At 41.8% G+C, this 26,410-nt stretch overlaps 2 protein-coding genes and 1 pseudogene across 2 annotated transcripts; all 3 read right to left on the reverse strand.

The window, feature by feature from the left end:
• Positions 1 to 2,834: 2,834 nt before the first annotated feature.
• On the reverse strand, positions 2,835 to 3,918 carry LOC128059902 (olfactory receptor 52I1-like). The gene has a single exon (XM_052652163.1). The coding sequence runs from the start codon at positions 3,855 to 3,857 to the stop codon at positions 2,835 to 2,837; it is 1,023 nt and encodes a 340-aa protein (XP_052508123.1). The 5' UTR covers positions 3,858 to 3,918.
• Positions 3,919 to 8,920: 5,002 nt separating this feature from the next.
• On the reverse strand, positions 8,921 to 9,964 carry LOC128059903 (olfactory receptor 52I1-like). The gene has a single exon (XM_052652164.1). It carries the CDS (start codon positions 9,941 to 9,943, stop codon positions 8,921 to 8,923), a length of 1,023 nt encoding a protein of 340 aa, XP_052508124.1. The 5' UTR covers positions 9,944 to 9,964.
• A 15,198-nt stretch (positions 9,965 to 25,162) lies between these two features.
• LOC128060846 (olfactory receptor 52M1-like) lies at positions 25,163 to 25,987 on the reverse strand (annotated as a pseudogene).
• Positions 25,988 to 26,410: the final 423 nt, after the last annotated feature.

Consider the following 26,410-nt stretch of genomic DNA (forward strand, 5'->3'; position numbering starts at 1 on the left):
ACAGTATATATGGTATTGCTCTTTTTTAAATATAATCTTCAATGCTCTTTATAATTAGCATTGTTTCCCCATCAGTACAAAGGAAATATTAAGACACAGATACAGTAACTTGCCATCAACTCTTATTTGGAAATTATATTTCATTAAGATGTTCAAATACACCAGACTCAAATATATGTATCTCATACATAGGAAATCCCTTTCACTGTAATATATACTGACTATAGGAATTAAAACTTTCTGAAAGGAGAAAATAAAAGCAAACTCATATTGCCTTAGCTTCCATTGTTTACAAACAAAAAGCTGATGATTAGGACACCATTGCAACTTCCTGAATAATACTAGGTACATAGGAAATAGAGGTACATCTTATAGTACATAATAACAGGGATGTACTTGTGTGTTCGAACTGAATTGGAACCAAAGAACCAATTTCATGAACAGATTTCGCTTTCCAAGTACATGTGTTTGAAAATGGAAACCATCAGTGATTCCAACTTTACATCTCCTCAAATGAGCTGGAATCAATTTTGAATGAAGACAGACTCCATTCCAGGTATGAGCACACGATCCAAGTTGAGTGGATTCATCAGTGGCTCAGAGATCAGTGTATTGCATATTAACAATTGCTTCCATAGAATCATATAAGGAAAACAGTTGTGAGAAAATAAGACATTGCACCCAACAGTTGGTTTCTCCTGCAGAGGCTCTGGTAGGATATTAAATTGGAAATGTAGGTCAGAATCTAAGGAAAAAAAATCCCAAATCTATATTCTCTGCCCAGACTTATCTCTGATTCAAATACTAGTTTATTCAAACCATTATATTCATCAGAAAATAAATCTTTTCTTTGACATCCTTGCTAGAAATTGAATAGTTAGGTAAAGTTAAACTTTACAACTTCTCTATTTAGACCGTGTATGGAGTTACAAATAGCTGTGAAAAGAAGAGAGGTGAAAAGTAAAGGAGAAAAGGAAAGATATAAGCATCTGAATGCAGAGTTCCAGAGAATAGCAAGAAGAGATAAGAAAGCCTTCTTCAGTGATCAATGCAAAGAAATAGAGGAAAAGAACAGAATGGGAAAGACTAGAGATCTCTTCAAGAAAATTAGAGATGCCAAGGGAACATTTCATGCAAAGATGGGCTCAATAAAGGACAGAAATGGTCTGGAGCTAACAGAGGCAGAAGACATTAAGAAGAGGTGGCAAGAATACACAGAAGAACTGTACAAAAAGTATCTTCATGACCCAGATAATCACGATGGTGTGCTCACTCATCTAGAACCAGACATCCTGGAATGTGAAGTCAAGTGGGCCTGAGAAAGAATCACTACAAACAAAGCTAGTGGAGGTGATGGAATTCCACTTGAGCTATTTCAAATCCTGAAAGATGATGCTGTGAAAGTGCTGCACTCAATATGCCAGCAAATTTGGAAAACTCAGCAGTGGCCACAGGACTGGAAAAAGTCAGTTTTCATTCCAATCCCATAGAAAGGCAATGCCAAAGAATGCTCAAACTACCACACAATTGCACTCATCTCACATGCTAATAAAGTAATGCTCAAAATTCTACAAGCCAGGCTTCAGCAATACATGAACTGTGAACTTCATGATGTTCAGTTGGTTTTGGAAGGCAGAGGAACCAGAGATCAAATTGCCAACATTTGATGGATCATGGAAAAAGCAAGAGAGTTCCAGAAAAACATCTATCTCTGCTTTATTGACTATGCCAAAGTCTTTGACTGTGTGGATCACAATAAACGGTGGAAAATTCTGAGAGAGATGGGAATACCAGACCACCTGACCTGCCTCTTGAGAAATCTGTATGCAGGTCAGGAAGCAACAGTTAGAACTGGACATGGAACAACAGACTGGTTCCAAATAGGAAAAGGAGTACGTCAAGGCTGTATATTGTCACCCTGCTTATTTAACTTCTATGCAGAGTACATCATGAGAAACGCTGGACTGGAAGCAACACAAGCTGGAATCAAGATTGCCGGGAGAAATATCAATAACCTCAGATATGCAGATGACACCACCCTTATGGCAGAAAGTGAAGAAGAACTAAAAAGCCTCTTGCTGAAAGTGAAAGAGGAGAGTGAAAAAGTTGGCCTAAAGCTCAACATTCAGAAAATGAAGATCATGGCATCCGGTCCCATCACTTCATGGGAAATAGATGGGGAAACAGTGGAAACAGTGTCAGACTTTATTTGGGGGGGCTCCAAAATCACTGCAGATGATGACTGCAGCCATGAAATTAAAAGATGCTTACTCCTTGGAAGAAAAGTTATGACCAACCTAGATAGCATATTCAAAAGCAGAGACATTATTTTGCCGACTAAAGTCCATCTAGCAAGGCTATGGTTTTACCAGTGGTCACGTATGGATGTGAGAGTTGGACTGTGAAGAAGGCTGAGCACCGAAGAATTGAAGCTTTTGAACTGTGGTGTTGGAGAAGACTCTTAAGAGTCCCTTGGACTGCAAGGAGATCCAACCAGTCCATTCTGAAGGAGATCAGCCCTGGGATTTCTTTGGAAGAATGATGCTAAAGCTGAAACTCCAATACTTTGGGCACCTCATGAGAAGAGTTGACTCATTGGAAAAGACTCTGATGCTGGGAGGGATTGGGGGCAGGAGGAGAAGGGGACGACAGAGGATGAGATGGCTGGATGGCATCACTGACTAGATGGACGTGAGTCTGAGTGAACTCCGGGAGCTGGTGATGGACAGGGAGGCCTGGCGTGCTGCAATTCACGGGGTCACAAAGAGTCAGACATGACTGAGTGACTGAACTGAACTGAAGTGAATGGTGTCAGATGAATCAAACTGTCCAGGTTAGCTAGGGCATCTTTGAAGTTGTCTGGTTTGCTCAAGGGCCTGAGTGCCTGAACCCAAGTTGGAGTGGTTAAATAGGCAGTGAATCAGCAGGCCCCATGTTCGCTTCCGTATTTGCTTCATCCTTAGGCCATAGATGATGGGGTTCAAAGATGGTGGGATGATCAGATAGAAGTCGGCTAATAGCACTTGGGTGCACAAAGGCACTATGTCCTCCCCCAGCCAGGCCACATAGATGGATGCCATCCCAGGCAGGTAGTACAGAGCCATAACACATACATGGGAGCCACATGTACTTAATGCTTTCAACTGAGCATTCTTTGAGGACAAACTGAATACTGTCTGGAGAATCAGGATATAGGAGGCAGCAATAAAGGCCACATCAGAACCCACAATAATGGAGGAAACAATCAGACTATAGAGACTACTGGGCCTGGGGTCAGCACAAGCCATCTTGGCCACAGCCATGTGCTCACAGTAGGAATGGAGAACCACGTTGGAGCCACAGAAGGGCAGATGACTCACCATCCAGCTCAGCGGAGTCATGAATACAGTCGCTCTGATGGTGATGGTCACACTCATTCCCAGCATCACTCGAGGTGTGAGAATTCTCTTATAGTGTAGGGGCTTACAGATGGCCACATAGCGGTCAAAAGCCATGGCCAGCAGCAGCCCCGTCTCCACAGCTGTGGCTGCATGGACAAAATACATCTGAGTGAAACAAGCATTAAAGCTGATGGCGTTGTCTCCTGAGGAGAAGATGCTCACCATCTTGGGCACCACCGAGGAGACCATAACCATGTCCACGGCAGCCAGAACACACAGGAAGCAGTACATGGGCTCCTGTAGAGTGGAATCCACCCAGATGACGGTCACTATGAGGGTGTTTCCTAACAGGGCTGTGGTATACATGGTGCTCAGTGAGAGACCCAGCCAAAGATGTGAGGACTGCAAACCTGGGATACCCACCAGGATGAAGGTGGCAGGGACTTCCATTGTATGGTTGTAGGGTGACCCCATCATCACAGATGAGACTGCTTTCCTGTTAATGTATAAAATTAGGTAAGAAAAGGATACAATCCTGTAAGATGTGTTCCCAGCTCTGGTGTTAAAAGAGCCTGATGTTATTCTCAACTCAGTGGGCCACAGGTTTAAGGAACTGACATGTGGCAAAGTTTTCCTGCTCCACCTTCCATCATTCTCAGTATTCTTTGCCTTATGAATTTCTATCACTATTCAAAGATCTTGAGTTACCTCCTTTGGGAAGTCCTCTTTACTTCCTGCCCCATCTCATGACAAAACTAAATTAGGTAGCTTCAAAGCTTTTATGAGCTCTCATCTATGCTTACCTCTGAGGGACCTAAACTGATCATTCCAGTACCAAACCTGTGACTTTATTGTATTCAATCATGTGTGTCTTGTTCATGGCCTTATAAATTATACCAAGTGTGTGACCCAGATGTGTTGTGCACAAGTCCATTAAGAGAGGATATGTGTGCTCATAATAGCAAAAAGTTGAATGAATGAAAAATCAGAGGAAAGAATGTTTCTTTTAGTTCTGAATGTTCGGTTCCTAATATATAATCATTGTTGAATGAAACAATGAACTTCGTAGATTTAACATGTAAGGTTTTTCATCTTCTCCTTCCTGAAACTCCCACTACCCTAATACTACATCTCTCAGAGCCTCAGGCTAGTGGGTCGCAACACTGATTGTGTGACTATGTTGACTTTACGGTACTCAAATAAAGCCCAAGAACTCTTTCCCAGGTGTCCAGGCAACCTTAAATAAAGAGTGCTTATTTCCCAAGCCTCCAGACTAGCCAGTCGTTAGTTATCACCTCCTCCTGTCCCTTCCTTCAGTCAGGGGCTAAAAGGCTAAGAACTTTCCAGATCCTTGGACATTGTCTTCACTTGACCATTCTTGGATTTCTCATCACTTCTGGCTCCTCCCTAAAAAGTTGAGTAGGTAAGATTGAGGGAGAACTGACTTCAGAATCCCATCAATGGCAGTAGTCAGAGCATTAAACCAACAGTTACCTGGTTCCCAGTGCTAATCAGGCAACACACATTTGTCCCTTCCAGTTACCCCCTGGAGTAAGTAAGTAAGTGTAGTCGCTCAGTCATGTACAACTCTTTGCAACCTGTGGACTGTTGGCCACCAGGCTCCTCTGTCCATGGGATTCTCCAGGCAAGAATACTGGAGTGTGTTGCCATTTCCTTCTCCAGGGGATCTTCCCAACCCAGGGATCAAACCTGGATCTTCCACATCACAGGCAGATGCTTTACCCAGAGCCTACCACTAATTGACTCCACACCCAGGTACCAACAGAAACCTTGATGAGAGTCCTCAGAAGTTTTCTAAAAAGTCAAACTTATGGGATATAATTGAAAATTATGGTCTTTATTGAAACAAAAAAACAACACCCTAAACATAAGAAATGCCTTATAATGGAATAGACTGAACAAATTAATGAGCTCTGTTTTATAGTCAGAGAACCTAACTGCATATAACCACTGGGGGAGACATCTTCAGTGAGAAGATCATGAGAAGATAAAGGAAAGCTTTTTAAAGTAGAATAATAGTGTAGCATGAAAAGAAAATTATTCAGGATATCATTAAGACTACTATGTGTTTCCTGGATGCCATAAAGCCAAGACTGAGCATCTTTCCTTAAAGAGTTGAAGAGAATATAAGGAATCAGAATGGCTCCTCCTGCTATTTACCTCTGATCCACGATCTTCCTCTCTGGATCCCCCTGTATAAATCTACCTTTCTTCTGAGAGAAGTCTCATCTAGTGCCTGCCCATCCCTCCTCTCAAGCCTTGGCAAGTTGTCACAGGTCATACTTTTCATTTCTATGAGGCTTTAGTTCCCTCATTCCTTTTTCTTCTTGCTTAGCAGTGCTGGAGATTTACATGTATTAATGGTCTGGTCCATTGGCAGAACATTTGGTTTGGTGGGTCTATTTATATGTATCACTACCTTACTCTTCAGTCTGCCGCTACTGAAAAAATTTGCTAAGACCAACAATTACCTCCATCACTGACATGTTGCCAGTACAGTGTTTTCAGTCTTTATTTTACTTGACCTATCCAGAACATTAACACTGTTGCCTGCTTCTTATTTTTTGGTTAACTTTTGATTGAAATATAGCATCCATATGGTAAAATGGACAGTCTAAGTTTTATCTGTGAGAACATGAACACACCCTCATGGCCACTAACTACCAAGATCAAGAAATACAATTGCTTCCTGGTTCTTGAAGTGCACTGTTCTTCAGAAAGCTCTGGCCAAGCTCTCCTAAAACATTTCCAGACCACAATCTGCCTCTGCATTCAACCCTGCAGAGACATTCGCTTGAATAGCTGGAGAGCCAATACTAAAGAAAAGCTTAGACAAGACACTTAACTCAATAACAAAATCATAGGATATGTCAGGAAATTTTGTCTCTGTTTAAAGGATGGGAAATAATTCAAATGAAAATTGTCTTAAGGTAAAATAGTAATCCATAATTCAGTCAAATGGAGCCTTTGTGTTCATGATAAATCAGTGCGTCCCCTCTATGACCAAAAGCACATGCTCCCAATCAGACCTACTGCTCAGTTTCTATTCTCTCAACCCCTGTTAGTCCCTGAAAACCCTCTCTCCTTCAATCCAGGTTAGACTCACCCCTTTCTCTCTCAGCTTTGAACCAAAATAATCATGTATATCCTGTTCCTTTTATCTCCCCAGTTGTCCCATGATTTCCAGCATGTGATCTTGGTATCAGCAGTACCCATGAGACCTGGCCAGCCCTTTGTAGTGGAGTTGCTTATATCCTCCTTTCTAGGGTGACCCTGGCTTTGAGACTTCATCAAGCCCAACACCCAGTCCCCAGGTTAGTTACTCACATCCCTGGAGTTTTCTCTATTTGACTTCCTCTGGTTCTTTCACCCAAAAGAAGGGGAATTTATACAAGACCCTTCAGGAAGAGCAACACAAGATCAAACCTGAACAACTTGGAGGCACGACGAGGAGTGTTGCCACTTTCAGAGCCCTCCCATTGGGAGCCCTCTTTCCCTTCAGATTCTCTGTCCCCCTGCTTTTCCCCCGGACACCTCAGCTTCCCTTGACCTCTGCCCAGCAGACAAACACTATAACTCCTCCAGTGAATGATTTTTCCCTGTTCTCTGGCCCAAGGGAGCTTTCCAGATTGCAGGGAGAGACAGGTGCTTAGTGGAAGAGAGTTTGTTTCATCTCCTCAGAGGATAACTAATAGAAGAATATAACACATATTCTGAAAAGAAAACAAGGCCCAAAATAAGTTTATCTGATTTTTAGAGATTGATTCCTACTTGTTTGATTTTCAGAAATAGAATTCATTCTAAGCAAGTAAATAATAGCAATATTAGGAAAAGCTATGGCTGCTAGGTTGAAATTAAAAGACGCTTACTCTTTGGAAGAAAAGTTATGATTGACCTAGATAGCATATTCAAAAGCAGAGACATTACTTTGCCAACTAAGGTCCATCTAGCAAGGCTATGATTTTTCCAGTAGTCGTGTATGTATGTGAGAGTTGGACTGTGAAGAAGGCTGAGCACCGAAGAATTGATGCTTTTGAACTGTGGTGTTGGAGAAGACTCTTGAGAGTCCCTTGGACTGCAAGGAGATCCAACCAGTCCATTCTGAAGGAGATCAACCCTGGGATTTCTTTGGAAGGAATGATGCTAAAGCTGAAACTCCAGTACTTTGGCCACTTCATGCGAAGAGTTGACTCATTGGAAAAGACTCTGATGCTGGGAGGGATTGGGGGCAGGGTGAAAAGGGGACAATAGAGGATGAGATGGCTGGATGTCATCACTGACTCAATGGACATGAGTCTGAGTGAACTCCAGGAGTTGGTGATGGACAGGGAGGCCTGGCGTGCTGCGATTCATGGGGTCGCAAAGAGTCAGACATGACTGAGCGACTGAACTGAACTGAACTGACCTGATGGCTGCTAGGTGGTTGAACATCAGATCTCTTTGGAACAGTTACTTTGTACATGCTTATCTACTCAGGTTTACAATATCAACAGTACCTATGACTAGCCCTTAAAATTATGAAATTACAAATTATTGGGTATATTTTAAAGTATGCACAGCATGTATACAAGGCATTGTTCTATGTGCTCATTTTGAAATTTAATCTTCAATGCATTTTATAATTAGCATTGTTTCCCCATCAGTACAAAGGAAACATTAAGACACAGATACAGTAACTTGCCATCAACTCTTATTTGGAAACTATATTTTATTAAGACTTTCCAATACACCAGAGTCAAATATATGTATCTCTTACATATGAAATCCCTTTCTCTTTAACATATGCTGACTATAGAAATTAAAACTTTCTGAAAGGAGAAAATAAAAGCAAACTCACATTGCCTTAGCTGCCATTGTTTACAAACAAAAAGCTGGTGATTAGGACACCATTCCAACTTCCTGTACAATACTAGGTACATAGGGAATAGAGGTACATCTTATAGTACATAATAACAGGGATGTACTTGTGTGTTCAAAATGAATTGGAACCAAAGAACCAATTTTTGAACAGATTTCACTTTCCAAGCACAGGTGTTAGAAAATGTCCACCATCAGTGATTCCAAGTTTACATCATCTCAGATAAGCTGGAATCCATTTTGACTGGAGACAGACTCCGTTCCAGGTATGAGCACATGATCCAAGTTGAGTGGATTCATCAATAGCCCAGAGGTCAGTGTACTATATATTAACAGTTGCTTCCATATAATCATATAAGGAGAACAGTTGTGAGAAAATCAATCAGATATTGCACCCAACAGTTGGTTTCTTCTGCAGAGGGTCTGGTAGGATATTAAATTGGAAATGTAGGTCAGAATCTAAGGAAGGAAAAATCCAAATCTATATTCTCTGCTCAGACTTACCTCTGATTCAAATACTAGTTTATTCAAACCATTATATTCATCAGAAAATAAATCTTTTCTTTGACATCCTTGCTAAAATTGAATAGTTAGGTAAAGTTAAACTTCACAGCTTCTTTACTTAGACCTTGTATGGTGTCAGGTGAACCAAACTGTCCAGGTTAGCTAGGGCATCTTTGAAGTTGTCTGGTTTGCTCAAGGGCCTGAGTGCCTGAACCCAAGTTGGAGTGGTTAAAGAGGCAGTGAATCAGCAGGCCCCATGTTCGCTTCTGTATTTGCTTCATCCTTAGGCCATAGATGATGGGGTTCAAAGATGGTGGGATGATCAGATAGAAGTCGGCTAATAGCACTTGGGTGCACAAAGGCACTATGTCCTCCCCCAGCCAGGCCACATAGATGGATGCCATCCCAGGCAGGTAGTACAGAGCCATAATCCCCACATGGGAGCCACATGTACTTAATGCTTTCAACTGAGCATTCTTTGAGGACAAACTGAATACTGTCTGGAGAATCAGGATATAGGAGGCAGCAATAAAGGCCACATCAGAACCCACAATAATGGAGGAAACAATCAGGCTATAAAGACTACTGGGCCTGGGGTCAGCACAAGCCAACTTGGCCACAGCCATGTGCTCACAGTAGGAATGGAGAACCACGTTGGAGCCACAGAAGGGCAGATGACTCACCATCCAGCTCAGTGGAGTCATCGACATAATATCTCTGATGATGATAGTCACACTCATTCCCAGCATCACTCGAGGTGTGAGAATTCTCTTATAGTGTAGGGGTTTACAGATGGCCACATAGCGGTCAAAAGCCATGGCCAGCAGCAGCCCCGTCTCCACAGCTGTGGCTGCATGGACAAAATACATCTGAGTGAAACAAGCATTAAAGCTGATGGCGTTGTCTCCTGAGGAGAAGATGCTCACCATCTTGGGCACCACCGAGGAGGCCATAACCATGTCCACGGCAGCCAGAACACACAGGAAGCAGTACATGGGCTCCTGTAGAGTGGAATCCACCCAGATGACGGTCACTATGAGGGTGTTTCCTAACAGGGCTGTGGTATACATGGTGCTCAGTGAGAGAGCCAGCCAAAGATGTGAGGACTGCAAACCTGGGATACCCACCAGGATGAAGGTGGCAGGAACTTCTGTTGTATGGTTATAGGGTGACCCCAGCATCACAGATGAGACTGCTTTCCTGTTAATGTATAAAATTAGGTAAGAAAAGGATACAATCCTGTATGGCGTGTTCCCAGCTCTGGTGTTAAAAGAGCCTGATGTTATTCTCAACTCAGTGGGCCACAGATTTAAGGAACTGATATGTGACAAAGTTTTCCTGCTCTACCTTCCATCATTCTCAGTATTCGTTGCCTTACTAATTTCTATCATTATTCAAAGATCTTGAGTTACATCCTTTGGGAAGTCTTCTCTACTTCCTGACCCCTCCCATGCCAAACCTAAATTACATAGAGGGACTCATCCATGCTGACATCAGAGGGACCTAAATTGACCTTTTAAGTACTCTACCTGTGATTTTCTTATATTCAGTTATGTGTGTCTTGCTCATGACCTTATCCCTTATGCCAAGAGTGTGACCCACAGCTGTTGTGTACACATCCATTAAAAGTAGATATATGTACTCATTATAGCAAACAGTTGAATGAATGGATGGATGAAACAGAAACAAAAGAAAGGTTTTTTGTTTTACTTTTGTATGTTCAGTTCATAATATTTAATAATTGTGTGAAACTTCTTAAGATTGAACAAGTAACATTTTGTATCTTTTCCTTCCTCAACCTCTCAGTGCCCTAATATTGCATTTCTCAAGACATTAAGCTAGTGGTTTACCGCACCAATTGTGTGAGTGTGTTTACTTTAAATAGTCATTTATAGCCCGAGGACTCTTTCCAAGCAATCTCATATGAAGTGTGGTTATTTACTAACCCTGAACACTAGCCTATTGTTATCATTCACCTCCTATCCCTCCCCTCAGTCAGGGGCATATAGGCTAAGAACTTTCCATATCCCTGGACACTGTCTTCACTTGTTGTTGTTCAGTCGCTCAGTCATGTCCCACTGTTTGCAACCCCGTGGACTGCAGCACACCAGGCCTCCCTGTCCATCACCAACTCCTGGAGCTTGCTCAAACTCATGTCCATTGAGTCAGTGATTCCATCCAACCATCTTGTCCTCTGTCATCTCCTTCTCCTCCTGCTTGATATCTTTCCCAGCATCAGGGTCTTTTCTAATGACTCAGCTCTTCACATCAGGTAGCCAAATTATTGGAGCTTCAACTTTAGCATCAGTCCTTCCAATGAATATTCAGGGTTTATTTCCTTTAGGGTTGACCGGTTTGACCTGCTTAAAGTCCAAGAGACTCTCAAGAGTCTTCTCCAGAACCACAGTTCAAAAGCATCAATTCTTCAGCACTCAACCTACTTTATGGTCCAGCTCTCACATCCATACGTGACTATTGGAAAAACCATACCTTTGAGTATATGGACCTTTGTTGGCAAAGTAATGTCTCTGCTTTTTAATATGCTGTCTAGGTTTGTCATAGCTTTTCTTCCAAGGAGCACGTGTCTTAATTTCATAGCTGCAGTCACTATCTGCAATGATTTTGGATTCTTGACCCTTCTTGGATTTCTCATCAGACTGGCTTTTCCCTAAAGATTTAAGTAGATAAGATTGATGGAGTACTGGTTTCAGAATCCGATCAGCTACTGTACCATTTTCTTTTTTAGCCAAGCACTAAACGAACATTGGGCTTCCCTCATGGCTTAGACAGTAAAGAATCCACCTGCAAAGCAGGAGACCCAGGTTTGATCCCTGGGTCAGGAAGATCTCCTAGAGAAGGGGTAAATCTCATAGACAGAGGAACCTGGCAGGCTACAGTCCATGGGGTCATAAAGGGTCAGACATGACGGAGCAACTAAAATTATATTTCAGTAGACAAACGTTTACCTGGTTCTCAAGTCTAACCAGGTAACACATAAATATATGTTACCCTTCCATTTATCCCCTAGAGTGTCTACCACTAACTGATTCCACACTGAGGTGCCAACAGCAGCCTTGATGAGAGTCCTCTGAAGTTTTCTAAAAAGCCATATTTCTGGGATATATATGATTGCAAACTGTAGTTTATTTAAACAGACAAACTAAAACCCTGAACATAAGAAATGCCTTATAATGAAACAGAATGAGTGATGTAATGGTATGTTTCATGATCAGAGAACCTTGCTGTGTCTAGCCACTGAAACATCTTCAGTGATAGATCATGAGAGGAGAAGGGAAAGCTTTCTGAAGTAGAAAAATAATGCAGAGTTTTAAAAAAAAGTTTTTCAGGATATCCTTAAGATTTCTGTATGTTTCCTGGATGCTACAAACTCAAGGCTGAGCATCATTCCTCAAATAGTCAAAGAAAGAGTTTGAGGAACCAGAATTCTTCCTCCCTTAACTCGCCTCTCATCCAAGGTCTTCTCTGCATCTCTGCTCTGTATAAATCTTCCTTTCTTCTGTGGACAGTCTGAACTAATGCTTGCCCATCTTTCCTCTCTCTAACCCTGGCAAATTATAGTCATACCTTTCAGTTTTTGAGAGATTTTCTCCCCTCATTCCTTTTCCTTCTTGATTAGCACTGCTAGATGTTTACATACATTATTAGTCCTTTCAAATGACAGGATAATTGATTTGGTTGTCCTTTTTTTTACTCTTCAATCTACTGCTCCTGAAAATTTTCTTGCTAAGTTCAACAATCATCTCCATCAATGACATGTTGCCAATCCAGTGTTTTCTTTTCAGTCTTTACTTGACCTATCCAAACACTTAACATCACTGCTTGGTCTCTAATATTTTTGGTTAAGTTTTTGAAGTATGATATACATGGGCTTCCCAGGTGGCACAATGGTAAGGAATCTGCCTGCCAATGCAGGAGATGCAAGAGATGTGGGTTCAATCCCTGGGTCGGGAAGATCCCCTGGATAGGAAATGGCAACTCACTCCAGTATTCTTACCCAGAAAATTCCCATGGACAGAGGAGCCTAGTGGGTTATAGTGCATGGGGTCTGAAAGAGTCAGACACAACTGAGCTACTTACTGAGCACACAGCATGTGATATACATACTGTAAAATGCACAGAAGATGTGTACTTGATAAAGTTTTATAAAGTCAGCACATAAACACATCCTCATGGCCACTACCCAGATCAATATACAGACACAATTGCTTTCTGGTTATTGAAGTACACTGTTTTTCAGAAAGGTCTAGCCAATCTCTCCTAAGACATTTCCAGCCCAGAACCTGTCTCTGCCTTCAAGCTTGCAGAGACATTCACAGGAAGATCTGGAAAGTCACTAGAGAAAAACTAAAACAAGTCACTTAACTAAATCATAGGGTATATGAAGATTTTTCTATTCCTATTTAAAGGATGGGAAGTAATTCAAATTTAAATTGTCTTAAAGGTAAAAGCATGCTTCTGTGGTGGCTCAGTGGTAAGGAATCCACCTGCCAATGCAGGAGCAGAGTCTTTGATCAATCCCTGGTCCAGGAAGATCCCCAGGAGAAGGAAATGGCAATCCATTCCACTATTCTTGCCTGGGAAATCCCATGAACAGAGGAGCCGGGCAGGTTAGAGTCCATGGGGTTGCAAAGAGTTGGACAGGACTTAGCGACTGAACAACATCAAAAGCTAAAAGTAGTAATGCATAGTTCAGTCGAATGGAACCTTTGTGTTTATGATAAACAATGCCTCTCCTCTATGACCAAAAGCACATGCTCCCAATCAGCCCTACTTCTCAGTTTCTATTCTCTCAAACCCCCCAGTCCCTGAAAACCTTCTCTCCATCACCTCAAGGTTAGACTTACCCCTTCCTCTCTTGTCTTTGAACCAAAATAGTCATGTATTCCTGTTCCTTTTCCTTCCCTAATTGTCCTGTCACTTCCAGATGTGATCTTGGTATGAGCAGTACCCACTAGACCTGACCAGCCCTTTTTAGTTGGGTTGAGGGCTCATGGTCTTCTCATAAAGAATCTGCCTACAATGCAGGAGATCTGAGTCCTATTCCTGTGTCAAGAAGATCCCTTAAAGAAGGAAATGGCAACCCATCCCAATATTATTGCCTAGAGAATCTCATGGACAGAGGAACCTGGCGAGCTACAGTCCATGGGTTTGCAAAGAGTCAAACACAACTGAGTGACTAACACACTGAAGGCTTATATCCTCCTTTCTAGGGTGACCCTGCTTTGAGACTTTGTCAAGCCCAACACCCAGTCCCCAGGTTAGTTACTCACATCCCTGGAGTTTTCTCTATTTGACTTCCAATAGTGGTCCATATTTCTTTCATTCAAAAGAAAGGGGATTTATACAGGAGCCATCAGGGGAAGCAACACAAGATCAAATATGAATAACACAGAGGCACAGTGAGGAGTGCTGTCTCTTTCAAAGACCTCCCACGGGGGTCTTTTGACTCCCAAGGTCAAGAGGGGGCCTAAACGGGGCCCTCTTCCCAGTTTAGATTCTCTATCATCCTGCTTTTCCCCTGGACACCCTAGTTTCCCTTGGCCTCTGCCCAGCAGCCAAACACTGTAACTCCTCCAGAGACAGACTTTTGTCTGTGCTCTGGTCCCTAGAGTGTTCCAGATTTCAGGGAGAGACAGATGCCTAATGGTTAATGAGTCTTTGTTTCTTCAAATCCTCAGAGGATGCTTAAAGGGTTAGAATAGAGAGTGCATTCTGAAAGGAAAACAGAAGGCCCAAGATTAGTTAGATTTGTAAAACCCTGTTATATTCCAAGCACTCTGCTAAACATTTTTCAAAAATTTCTTTCAATTTTCACAACCCTCTGAACTTAGCTACCATTATTACATCTATATTTTATACATTAAATTAGGGTATATAGAAGGTTACAAAAATAGTAAACCGGAGTCACGATTCAAATTCTAACACTCATAATTTATTTTGCTTTTTGAAGAACTCTTCACACCGATAGCATACTTAATATCTCAAAGTCCACTTCTCTGTTCAGTTCCTGCATTCTGCCTGGGGACTCATGTTGGGCTTCACTGTTTAAATACTTCTAGCTGTGTTATGGAGAAGGCAAAGTATTCTTTACCGCTGAGCCAACAGGGAAGCCCTGAGTCTTGGGTTCAACCTAATAATTCACTTCTAATGAGTAGAAAGCTTCAAAAATGGTGGAATGTAACTCTGAAGGTTAAATTACCAGTAGACTGCACCTTCCAACTTGCCCGTTTTGTTTTGCTGTCACTCTTTCTGAGGTTTTGAGGTAAGCCAGTCATGTTATTGGTGGCCCTGTGGAGAGATCCACATGGCAAGGAAATTGTATCTCTGAGTGAGCCTGGAGGTGGATCTTCTGAGGCTTGTCACCAGCCATGTGAGTGAGCTTGGAAGCAAATCCTCCTCCAAATGAATCTTCAGATGACTACTGTTCTGGCCAACACCTTCATCACAACCTGTGAGACAATCTGAGGTAGATGCACCTAGTTAAGCCATCTCCTGATTCCTGACCACCTTCTTGCCCTCACCCCACCGACAATCAGAAACTGTAAGATAATAAGTGTTGTTGTCTAAGTTGCTAATTTGGGCTAATTTGTTACACGGGGAAGATAACTAATACAGTAATAACCACATATCTATAATTTCACATTTACTACAAGAGGAAAGAGTTAATGCCACTACCATGGCCATTTTTGCTCTTGAAAGTGAAAAAGTGAAAGTGTTATTTGGTCAGTCAGGTCCTGACTCTTTGAGACCCCATGGACTGTACCTCTGTCCATGGAGTTCTCCAGGCAAGGATACTGGAGTGAGTTGCCATTCTCTTCTCCAGGGGATCTGCCTGACCCGGGGATCAAACCTGGGTCTCTTGCATTGCAGGCAGATTCTTTACCATCTGAGTCACCAGTGAAGCCCCCCCTTCTTTCCCATTATTGGGGAAAGTTAATTGATCATGACCATCCCACACCTCTGGATCCCCAAACTGCATGATAGTGTTTGAGGAAGGAGACTCTTCCTTCTGTGAATGATCTGATAATGCTGTTCCACTAAAAACTAAGAGGCAGATCTCAAGGTAGTGTTGTTTGTGACATGGTTATGTCAGAGTTCACTTACAAACCTATGTGCCTGGGACCATATTTACATCCAGAAGACTGGACAAGGGAACGATGCAAATAACAGCCTTTAGGCTGTCTACCTAAATTACCTCTCATATTCAGCATACCTGCTTTCTATTCCTCTTGGGAGATATTATCTGTCTAGATGATCTTCTTAGCATGAGGTAGCCAAAGTACTGGAGTTTCAGCTTCAGCATCATTCCCTCCAAAGAAATCTCAGGACTGATCTCCTTCAGTATGGACTGGTTGGATCTCTTTCCAGTCCAAGGGACTCTCAAGAGTCTTCTCCAACACCACAGTTCAAAAGCATCAATTCTTCAGCACTCAGCCTTCTTCACTGTCCAACTCTCACATCCATACATGAACACTGAAAAACCATAGCCTTGATTAGATGGACCTTTGTTGGTAAAGTAACGTCTCTTCTTTTAAATATGCTATCTAGGTTGGTCATAACTTTTCTTTCAAGGAGTAGGCATCTTTTAATTTCATGGCTACAGTCACCATCTGCAGTGATTTTGGAGCCCCCCAAAATAAAGTCTGACACTGTTTGCACTGTTTCCCCATCTGCAAAGAGTCGGACATGACTGAGTGACTGAACTGAACTGAACTGTGCCATCTTCCCAGCCAGAAGAACAGAGCCTTCTGCAGAAGAAAGAACCAGGCCAGGGATTTCCCTCGTGGTCCTGTGATTAAGAATCTCCCTTGAGATGCAGGGGTCGCAGGTTTTATCCCTGGCCAGAGAACTAAGATCCCACATGCCTTGGAGCAAATACTGAGCCTGCCTGCCTGCCACAACTAGAGAGTCAGTCTACTGCAACAAAAGATCCCACATGCTGCAACTAAGACCAGACGCAACCAAATAAATACATATTAAACACAAAAATAGAAAGAACCAGACCAGTGAAGAGGAGAAGAGCAGGATCTAAAGAAGGTAAGAGAAAGGCCTAAAGTGAAGTTTTAGGCCTCTAGATTCAGCCATTTTTAGAAAGCCCTCCCATGTCTAGTCAAGGCTATGGTTTTTCCAGTGGTCATGTATGGATGTGAGAGTTGGACTATAAAGAACGCTGGGTGCCGAAGAATTGATGCTTTTGAACTGTGGTGTTGGAGAAGACTCTTGAGAGTCCCTTGGACTGCCAGGAGATCCAACCAGTCTATCCTAAAGGAAATCAGTCCTGAATATTCATTGGAAGGACTGATGTTAAAGCTCAAACTCTAATACTTTGACCACCTGATGCGAAAAGCTGACTCATCTGAAAAGACACTGATGCTGGGAAAGATTGAAGGCAGGAAGAGAAGGGGACGACAGAGGATGAGATGGTTGGATGGCATCACCGACTCAATGGATGTGGGTTTGGGTGGAGTTGGTGATGGACAGGGAGACCTGGCGTGCTGCAATTCATAGGGTCACAAAGAGTCGGACACTACTGAGTGACTGAACTGAACTGAACTGAGATGATCTTCAGTGGCACTCTGCAGAAAATGGACTACTTTTGTAATACTTGACCTTTCAAATTCTCGACTCAGGATCTGGTTCTGAGCAGACACAATCTAAGGCAATGAATACTCTTGCCTTATTTCTGATCTTGATGGTAGTTGTTTACTATTTACCCCTTAAGTAAGATGCTGGCTTTAGGAATGAAGTACACATATCAATTACAATCAGTTCTTATTTGAGTGCTTTATGGACAATTGGTGGCAAGAGCCTTTTTACTGGAAAAAATGGTATTGTTTTCCTTTGATCTGTTAATTTGGTGATTTAAATGAAGGATTTCACATAACTGAACCACATTTCCATTCATTGGATAATCCCATTTGTTCATGGTGGATTGCTTTCATAATGCAGTTGGATTCTATTTGCTGATATTTTAATTAATATTTTTGTATCAACATTTATAAGGAAGTTCATCTATAGTTTCCTTTTCCTTTTCTACACAGTCTTTCTCAGATTCAGCCACAAATGTAACATTTTCTATGTAGGGAAAACTGGATATTTTTCTATTTCCGCAAATTTCTCTTTTGTCTTTTGACACTCCTATGAAATCATCTGCTTATTAATTACTTTTTCCAGAGAGTAGTTCTTTGCTTTATTTCTTCAGCACAACTTTGATCAAAAGTATTTTATTGTATTGTACTCTATTGTATTGCTATCAGTTTCACCCAGGTATTCCAACTTATTTGCATAAAATAGTACAAACTCAAGTCATTTTATTTTATCAGTTTTACTAGTTACTTCCTCTTGGTCTTTCTTTCTTAACTCTTTTTTTAATGAAGTATTGTTGAAGCGAAAAGCAAAGGAGAAAAGGAAAGATATAAGCATCTGAATGCAGAGTTCCAAAGAATAGCAAGGAGAGATAAGAAACCCTTCCTCAGCGATCAATGCAAAGAAATAGAGGAAAACAATAGAATGGGAAAGACTAGAGATCTCTTCAAGAAAATTAGAGATTTTCTTGGAACATCAAGGGAACATTTCATGCAAAGATGGCTCAATAAAGGACAGAAATGGTAGGGACCTAACAGAAGCAGAAGATATTAAGAAGAGATGGCAAGAATACACAGAAGAACTGTACAAAAAAGAGCTTCGCGACCCAGATAATCACAATCGTGTGATCACTCACCTAGAGCCAGACATCCTGGAATGTGAAGTCAAGTGGGCCTTAGAAAGCATCACTACCAACAAAGCTAATGGAGGTAATGGAATTCCAGTTGAGCTATTTCAAATCCTGAAAGATGATGCTGTGAAAGTGCTGCACTCAATATGCCAGCAAATTTGGAGAACTCAGCAGTGGCCACAGGACTGGAAAAAGTCAGTTTTCATTCCAATCCCATAGAAAGGCAATGCCAAAGAATGCTCAAACTACCACACAATTGCACTCATCTCACATGCTAGTAAAGTAATGCTCAAAATTCTGCAAGCCAGGCTTAAGCAATACATAAACTGTGAACTTCCACATGTTCAAGCTAGTTTTAGAAAAGGCAGAGGAACCAGAGATCAAATTGCCAACATCTACTGGATCATGGAAAAAGCAAGAGAGTTCCAGAAAAACATCTATTTCTGCTTTATTGACTATGCCAAAGCCTTTGACTGTGTGGATCACAATCAACTGTGGAAAATTCTGAAAGAGATGGGAATACCAGACCACCTGACCTGCCTCTTGAGAAACCTATATCCAGGTCAGAAAGCAACAGTTAGAACTGGACATGGACCAACAGACTGGTTCCAAATAGGAAAAGGAGTACATCAAGGCTGTATATTGTTACCCTGCTTATTTAACTTATATGCAGAGTACATCATGCAAAATGCTGGGCTGGATGAAACACAAGCTGGAATCAAGATTGCTGGGAGAAGTATTAATAACCTCAGATATGCAGATGACACCACCCTTATGGCAGAAAGTGAAGAGGAACTAAAAAGCCTCTTGCTGAAAGTGAAAGAGGAGAGTGAAAAAGTTGGCTTCAAGCTCAACATTCAGAAAACGAAGATCATGGCATCTGGTCCCATCAGTTCATGGGAAATCGATGGGGAAACAGTGGAAACAGTGTCAGACTTTATCTTTTGGGGCTCCAAAATCACTGCAGATGGTGACTGCAGCCATGAAATTAAAAGACGTTTACTCCTTGGAAGAAAAGTTATGACCAACCTAGATAGCATATTGAAAAGCAGAGACATTACCTTGCCAACAACAATCCATCTAGTCAAGGCTATGTTTTTTCCAGTGGTCATGTATGGATGTGAGAGTTGGACTGTGAAGAAAGCTGAGCACTGAACAGTGGTGTTGGAGAAGACTCTTGAGATTCCCTTGAACTGCAAGGAGATCAGTCCTGGGTGATCATTGGAAGGACAGAGGCTGAAACTCCAATACTTTGGCCACCTTATGCAAAGAGTTGACTCATTTGAAAAGACCCTGATGCAGGGAAAAATTGAGGGCAGGTGGAGAAGGGGACGACAGAAGATGAGATGGCTGAATGGCATCACTGACTCAATGGGCATGAGTTTGGGCAAACTCTGGGAGTTGGTGATAGACAGGGAGGCCTGGCATGCTGCGATTCATGGGGTTGCAAAGAGTTGGACACAACTGAGTGACGAAACTGAACTAAACTGAATGGGACCAGGTGCCAAGATCTTAGTTTTTTTTAATGTTGAGTTTTAAGCCAACTTTTTCACTCTCCTTTAACTTTCATCAAGAGGGCCTTTAGTTCTTCACTTTCTGCCATACAGGAGGTGTCATCTACATATCTGAGGATATTGATATTTCTCCCAGCAATCTTGATTCCAGCTTGAGCTTCATCCAGCCCAGTGTTTCTGATGGTGTACTCTGCATATGAGTTAAATAGCAGGGTGAATAACATACAGCCTTGATGTACTCCTTTTCCTATTTGGAACCAGTCTGTTGTTCCATGTCCAGTTCTAACTGTTGCTTCTTGACCTGCATATAGGTTTCTCAAGAGGCAAGTCAGGTGGTCTGGTATTCCCATCTCTTTCAGAATTTTCCACAGTTGATTGTGATCCACACAGTCAAAGGCTTTGGCATAGTCAATAAAGCAAAAATAGATGTTTTTCTGGAACTCTCTTGCTTTTTCCATGATCCAGTAGATGTTCGCAATTTGATCTCTGGCTCCTCTGCCTTTTCTAAAACCAACTTGAACACTTGGAAGTTCACAGTTCACGTATTGTTGAAGCCTGGCTTGGAGAATTTTGAGCATTACTTTGCTAGCATGTGAGATGAGTGCAACTGTGTGGTAGTTTGAGCATTCTTTGGCATTGCCTTTCTTTGGGATTGGAATGAAAACGGACCTTTTCCAGTCCTGTGGCCGCTGCTGAATTTTCCAAATTTGTTGGCGTATTGAGTGAAGCATTTTCACAGCATCATCTTTCAGGATTTGAAATAGCTCAACTAGAATTCCATCACCTTCACTAGCTTTGTTCGTAGTAATGCTTCCTAAGGTCCACTTTACATTCCAGGATGTCTGGCTTTAGGTGAGTGATCACACCATCATGGTCATCTCAGTCGTGAATATCTTTTCTGTAGAGTTCTTCTGTGTATTCTTACCACCTCTGCTTAATATCTTCTGCTTCTGTTAGGTCCATACCATTTCTGTCCTTTATTGTGCTCATCATTGCATGAAATGTTCTCTTGGTATCTCTAATTTTCTTGAAGAGATTTCTGGTCTTTTCCATTCTATTGTTTTCCTCTATTTCTTTGCATTGATCGCTGAGGAAGGGTTTCTTATCTCTCCTTGCTATTCTTTGGAACTCTGCATTCAGATGCTTATATCTTTCCTTTTCTCCTTTGTTTTTCACTTTTCTTCTTTTCTCAGCTATTTGTAAGGCCTCCTCAGATAGCCATTTTGCTTGTTTGAGTTCTTTTTCTTGGGGGTGGTCTTCAAAACTGCCTCCTGTACAATGTCATGAACCTCGGTCCATAGTTCTTCAGGCACTCTATCAGATCTAATCCCTTAAATCTATTTGTCACTTCTACTGTATAGTTGTAAGGGATTTGATTTAGGTTATACCTGAATGGTCTAGTGGTTTTCCCTACCTTCTTCAATTTAAGTCTGAATTTGGCAAGAAGGAGTTCATGATCTGAGCCACAGTCATCTCCCGGTCTTGTTTTCACTGGCTGTATAGAGCTTTTCCATCTTTGGCTATGAAGAATATAATCAATCTTATTTTGGTATTGACAATCTGGTGATGTCCATGTGTAAAGTCTTCTCTTGTGCTGTTGGAAGAGGAGTTTGCTATGACCAATGCATTCACTTGAAAAAACTGTTAGCCTTTGCCCTGCTTCATTCTGTACCCCAAGGCCAAATTTGCCCATTACTCCAGGTATTTCTTGACTTCCTACTTTTGCATTCCAGTCGACTCATTGGAAAAGACTCTGATGCTGGGAGGGATTGGAGGCAGGAGGAAAAGGGGACAACAGAGGATGAGATGGCTGGATGGCATCACTGACTCGATGGATGTGAGTCTGAGTGAACTCCAGGAGTTGGTGATGGACAGGGAGGGCTGGCGTGCAGCAATTCATGGGATTGCAAAGAGCCGGACACAACTGAGCGACTGAACTGAACTGAACTGAACCCCTAAAATGATAAAGACATCTTTTTTGGCTGTTCTAGAAGGTCTTGCAGGTCTTCATAGAATCGTTCAACTTCAGCTTCTTCAGCATTACTGGTCGGAGCATAAACCTGGACTACTCTGATATTGAATGGTTTGCCTTGGAAATGAACAGAGATCATTCTGTCATTTTTGAGATTGCATCCAAATACTGCGTTCTGAACTCTTTTGCTTAATATGATGGCTACTCCAGCTCTTCTAAGGGATTCTTGCCCACAGTAGCAGATATAGTGGTCATCTGAGTTAAATTTACCCATTCTAGTTCATTTTAGCTTGCTGATTCCTAAAATGTTGATGTTCACTCTTGCCATCTCCTGTTTGACCACTTTCAATTCGCCTTGATTCATTGACATAACATCCCAGGTTCCTAAGCAATATTGCTCTTGACAGCATCTCACTTTACTTCCATCACCAATCACATTCACAACTGGGTGTTTTTGTTTTGGCTCCATCTCTCCATCCTTTCTGGAGTTATTTCTCCACTAATCTCCAGCAGCCTATTGGGCATCTACCAACCTGGGGAGTTCATCTTTCATTGTCCTGTCTTTTTGCCTTTTCATACTCTTCATGGGGTTCTCAAGGCAAGAATACTGAAGTGGTTTGCCATTTCCTTTTCCAGTGGACCACTTTTTGTCAGAACTCTCCACCATGACCTGTCTGTCTTGGGTGGCCCTACATGCATGACTCATAGTTTCACTGAGTTAGACAAGGCTGTGGTCCATGTGATTAGATTGGTTAGTTTTCTGTGATGTTGGTTTCCATTCTATCTTCCCTCTGATGGAATAGGATAAGAGGCTTATGGAAGCTTCCTGATAGAATAGACTGACTGAGGTGGAAAGGGTCTTGTTCTGATGGGTAGGACCATGCTCAGTAAATCTTTAATCCAATTTTCTGTTTGTTGGGTGGGCCTGTGTTCCCTCCCTGCTGGAGGGAACATTACCTATGATGCAGGTAATGAAGATAATGGTGACCTCCTTCAGAAGGTCCCATGCATGCACTGCTGCACTCAGTGCCCCCACCCTGCAGCAGTCTACTGCACACCCATGCCTCCGCCAGAGACTCCTGGACACTCACAGGCAAGTCTGGATCAGTCTCTTGTGTGGTCCCTGCTCCTTTCTCCTGAGTCCTGCTATGCACAAGATTTTGTCTGTGCCTTCCAACGTCTGTTTCCCAGTCCTGTGTAAGTTCTAGCAGCTCTATGTTGGGGTTAATGGCGACCTCCAGTTGTTAGATGTCTGCATATACATCCTAAAATCTTAAATGAGTAGCACTCCAGGGATAGAAGTGTAGTCTGAGCAGGCTATTATTTTCATATCATGTATGAAATATGTGGCAGACAGTGAAGAAGAACTAAAGAGCCTCTTGATGAAGGTGAAGGAGGAGAGTGAAAAGTTGGCTTAAAGATCAACATTCAGAAAACGAAGATCATGGCAATTGGTCCCGTCACTTCATGGCAAATCGATGGAGAAACAGTGGCAGACTTTATTTTGGGGGGCTTTAAAATCACTGCAGATGGTGATTGCAGCCATGAAATTAAAAGACACTTACTCCTCAGAAGAAAAGTTATGACCAATCTAGACAGCATATTAAAAAGCAGAGACATTACTTTGCCAGTAAATATCTGTCTAGTCAAGGCTATGGTTTTTCCAGTAGTCATGTATGGATGTGAGAGTAGGACTATAAAGAAAGCTGAGCACTGAAGAATTGATGCTTTTGAACTGTGGTGTTGGAGAAGACTCTTTTTTTTGTTTGTTTGTTTTTTATAATATAAATTTATTTATTTTAATTGGAGACTCTTGAGAGTCCCTTGGACTGCAAGCTCCAACCAGTCCATCCTAAAGGAAATCAGTCCTGAATATTCATTGTAAGGACTGGTGTTGAACATGAGACTACAGTACTTTGTCCCACCTGATGCAAATAGCTGACTCATTTGAAAAGACCCTGATGCTGGGAAAGACCGAAGGCGGGAGGAGAAGGACGACAGATGATGAGATGGTTGGATGGCATCACCGACTTAATGGGCAGGAGTTTGGGTAAACTCTGGGAGTTAGTGATGGACAGGAAGGCCTGTTATGTTGCAGTCCATGGGATCACAAAGAGTTGGACACGACTGAGCAACTGAACTGGACTCACATCACTTCTGGGAACATCAGTTTCCTTATCAGCAGTGTAGTTCAGTAGTTTCTTCCCCTACAGTGTGGTTTTGAGAAATACAATAGGAATTAGAATCATGAGTAGCTAAGTGCTTATATATTATTCCTTCTCTAGATACTTGAGCTGCTATTTAATCTGGAGGGTAAAGTCAATGTTCTATAAAGCTACATCACATACCTTTATTTGGTGATCCATTTAAAGGCCAGCTTATTGTGATCAGGGATCCTACAGTGGGATCAGGGTTAGTTTCTGTGGGAAGGATAAGATTTACTTTCCTTGGAGCCTTTACATACTTCAGGCCACTTGATGGGAGCAGACTGCTGGCAAAATATGCAGGCAATGCTAAGACATAATCATCTTGTCTTACTTCCTTGCATGAAGCTAATTTTCTTTTTCCAGGCCCTTCTTTTGCGAGTAGTAGTCCTTGTAGCTGTGGGACATACAATTAAGTCTTTTCTAGAACTCTTCATTTATATCAATATAAGCAGTTTTGGCAGCATCTCAGTTGATAAGATGTAAATGGGAAGATGCATTTCCTGAAGGCTAAGGCCATTTTGATAAAATGACTCATTTTTAATTTACACATTAAAGTACATACAGAAAAATATATAACATTATATGACACCACAAATGTTATATAGACTACAGCCAAAACATTTGATCTCAGCAGCTCAAGAAACTAAGCAAGGATATTCTACTCTATTGCATATAAAATGTGAACAATACAACCTAATAAACCATTTGTTAATTCATAAGAATTTAAATAAGTGATAAACACCAAGTAACATTGTTTTGTCTTCTTTGGCTTAAATATACTTTAAATTTAAAAAAAAAATCCTCTGACCTTTAGAATTTAGAGTTGTACTTTATTTTTTAGCATTCCTTTGGAATTACAAAACCCAGAGAACACAGGACCTAACATCTCAGATTCCCTGAATTTTCCAAATGGGAAGCTGCCTACCATATTTACTTCCTCCATGAGCTTATTTAAAAGAAGAGAATATCATTCATTTGATTTTAGTTTCTATGTTGAGAATTTGGAGAAGTCTTTCCTGGATCTGCTTGGTGCAGGCAGCATAGACAGTGGGATTGAGGATTGGAGGAATGAGGAGGTAGGAGTTGGCTAGCAAGGTGTGGACTGCAATGTGCAGTCCATGACCAAATTGTGAATGGGGGAAGAAACAGCAATGGGAACGTAAAAGATCAAGATAGCACAAATGTGAGAACCACATGTCCCCAGGGTTTTATGCCTGGTGTCAGGAGTAGCCAGCCCCTTCATGGTCCTGAAAATCATCACATAGGAGGCAGCAATGGCCATTGAGTCCAGGATCAAGTCCATAAAGCCAGTGCTCATCCCACAGACATTGCTGACCCTGCTGTCACCACTTACCAAGGTGACCACAGCCAGGGGTTCCCAGGAGGAGTGGGAGAGGACACGGGCTTTCTAAAGGGGCAGCCACAGGCAAGTCATCAGAGGCAGGGATTCAATGTAGAGAACACCCCAGCAGAAGCCAGCCAGCCCCAAACATCCCCTTACAGTATGCATGAGCCCTGTGGTATGAGGGAGTGTGTCACAGCTACATAGTGGTCAAAAGCCATGGCAAGGAAGATGCCTGGACAGAACCAGGTCAATGATAGCCAACATGCTCAGAAAGCTGATGCAGGCTATGCTGCACCCTTACCACAGCTAGAATGGTGACATTCCCCACCACAGCTACCAGGTACATGGAGTCAAAGCGGATGGAGAGCCAGATATGCAGAGACTCCTGTTCTGAAATGCCAGTGAACTGGAAGAAACTGGGTTCTAAACAGACATTATGAAAAGTGAGCATAGCTAGTTATAAGTGCACCTTCTCACTTGTGCCCCAAAATGTAGTAGAACTTTTTTTTTCTTTCAGAAATTAAAGAATATTCTTAGGTCCTATAAAAAGGAATAGGATCATTGACTAGATAAGAGTCTATAAAATTTCTTTGAAGTTATAGAATGATGTCATGGCATGCCATTACTGTGTTATGTTCACAAGTTTACCAAGCAGAAGCCAAAAATATTTATTTGAATGAAATGCATATCTTTATGCAATGTGATTCTCAAGAAATAATGTTCTTTCAACAATGAAAATGATGTAAGGAAGACAGGTGACTATTGAGCCACATAATAACTCTGTAGATTGGTTTTGAGATTTCTCAGAATCATATTAGCAAGATTCAGAGTGGACACTCCTTGATTAGAGACACAGTGATGCTGAAAATACTGA

This window comes from Budorcas taxicolor, chromosome 15, assembly GCF_023091745.1.
Source record: "Budorcas taxicolor isolate Tak-1 chromosome 15, Takin1.1, whole genome shotgun sequence".
Taxonomy (NCBI): domain Eukaryota; kingdom Metazoa; phylum Chordata; class Mammalia; order Artiodactyla; family Bovidae; genus Budorcas; species Budorcas taxicolor.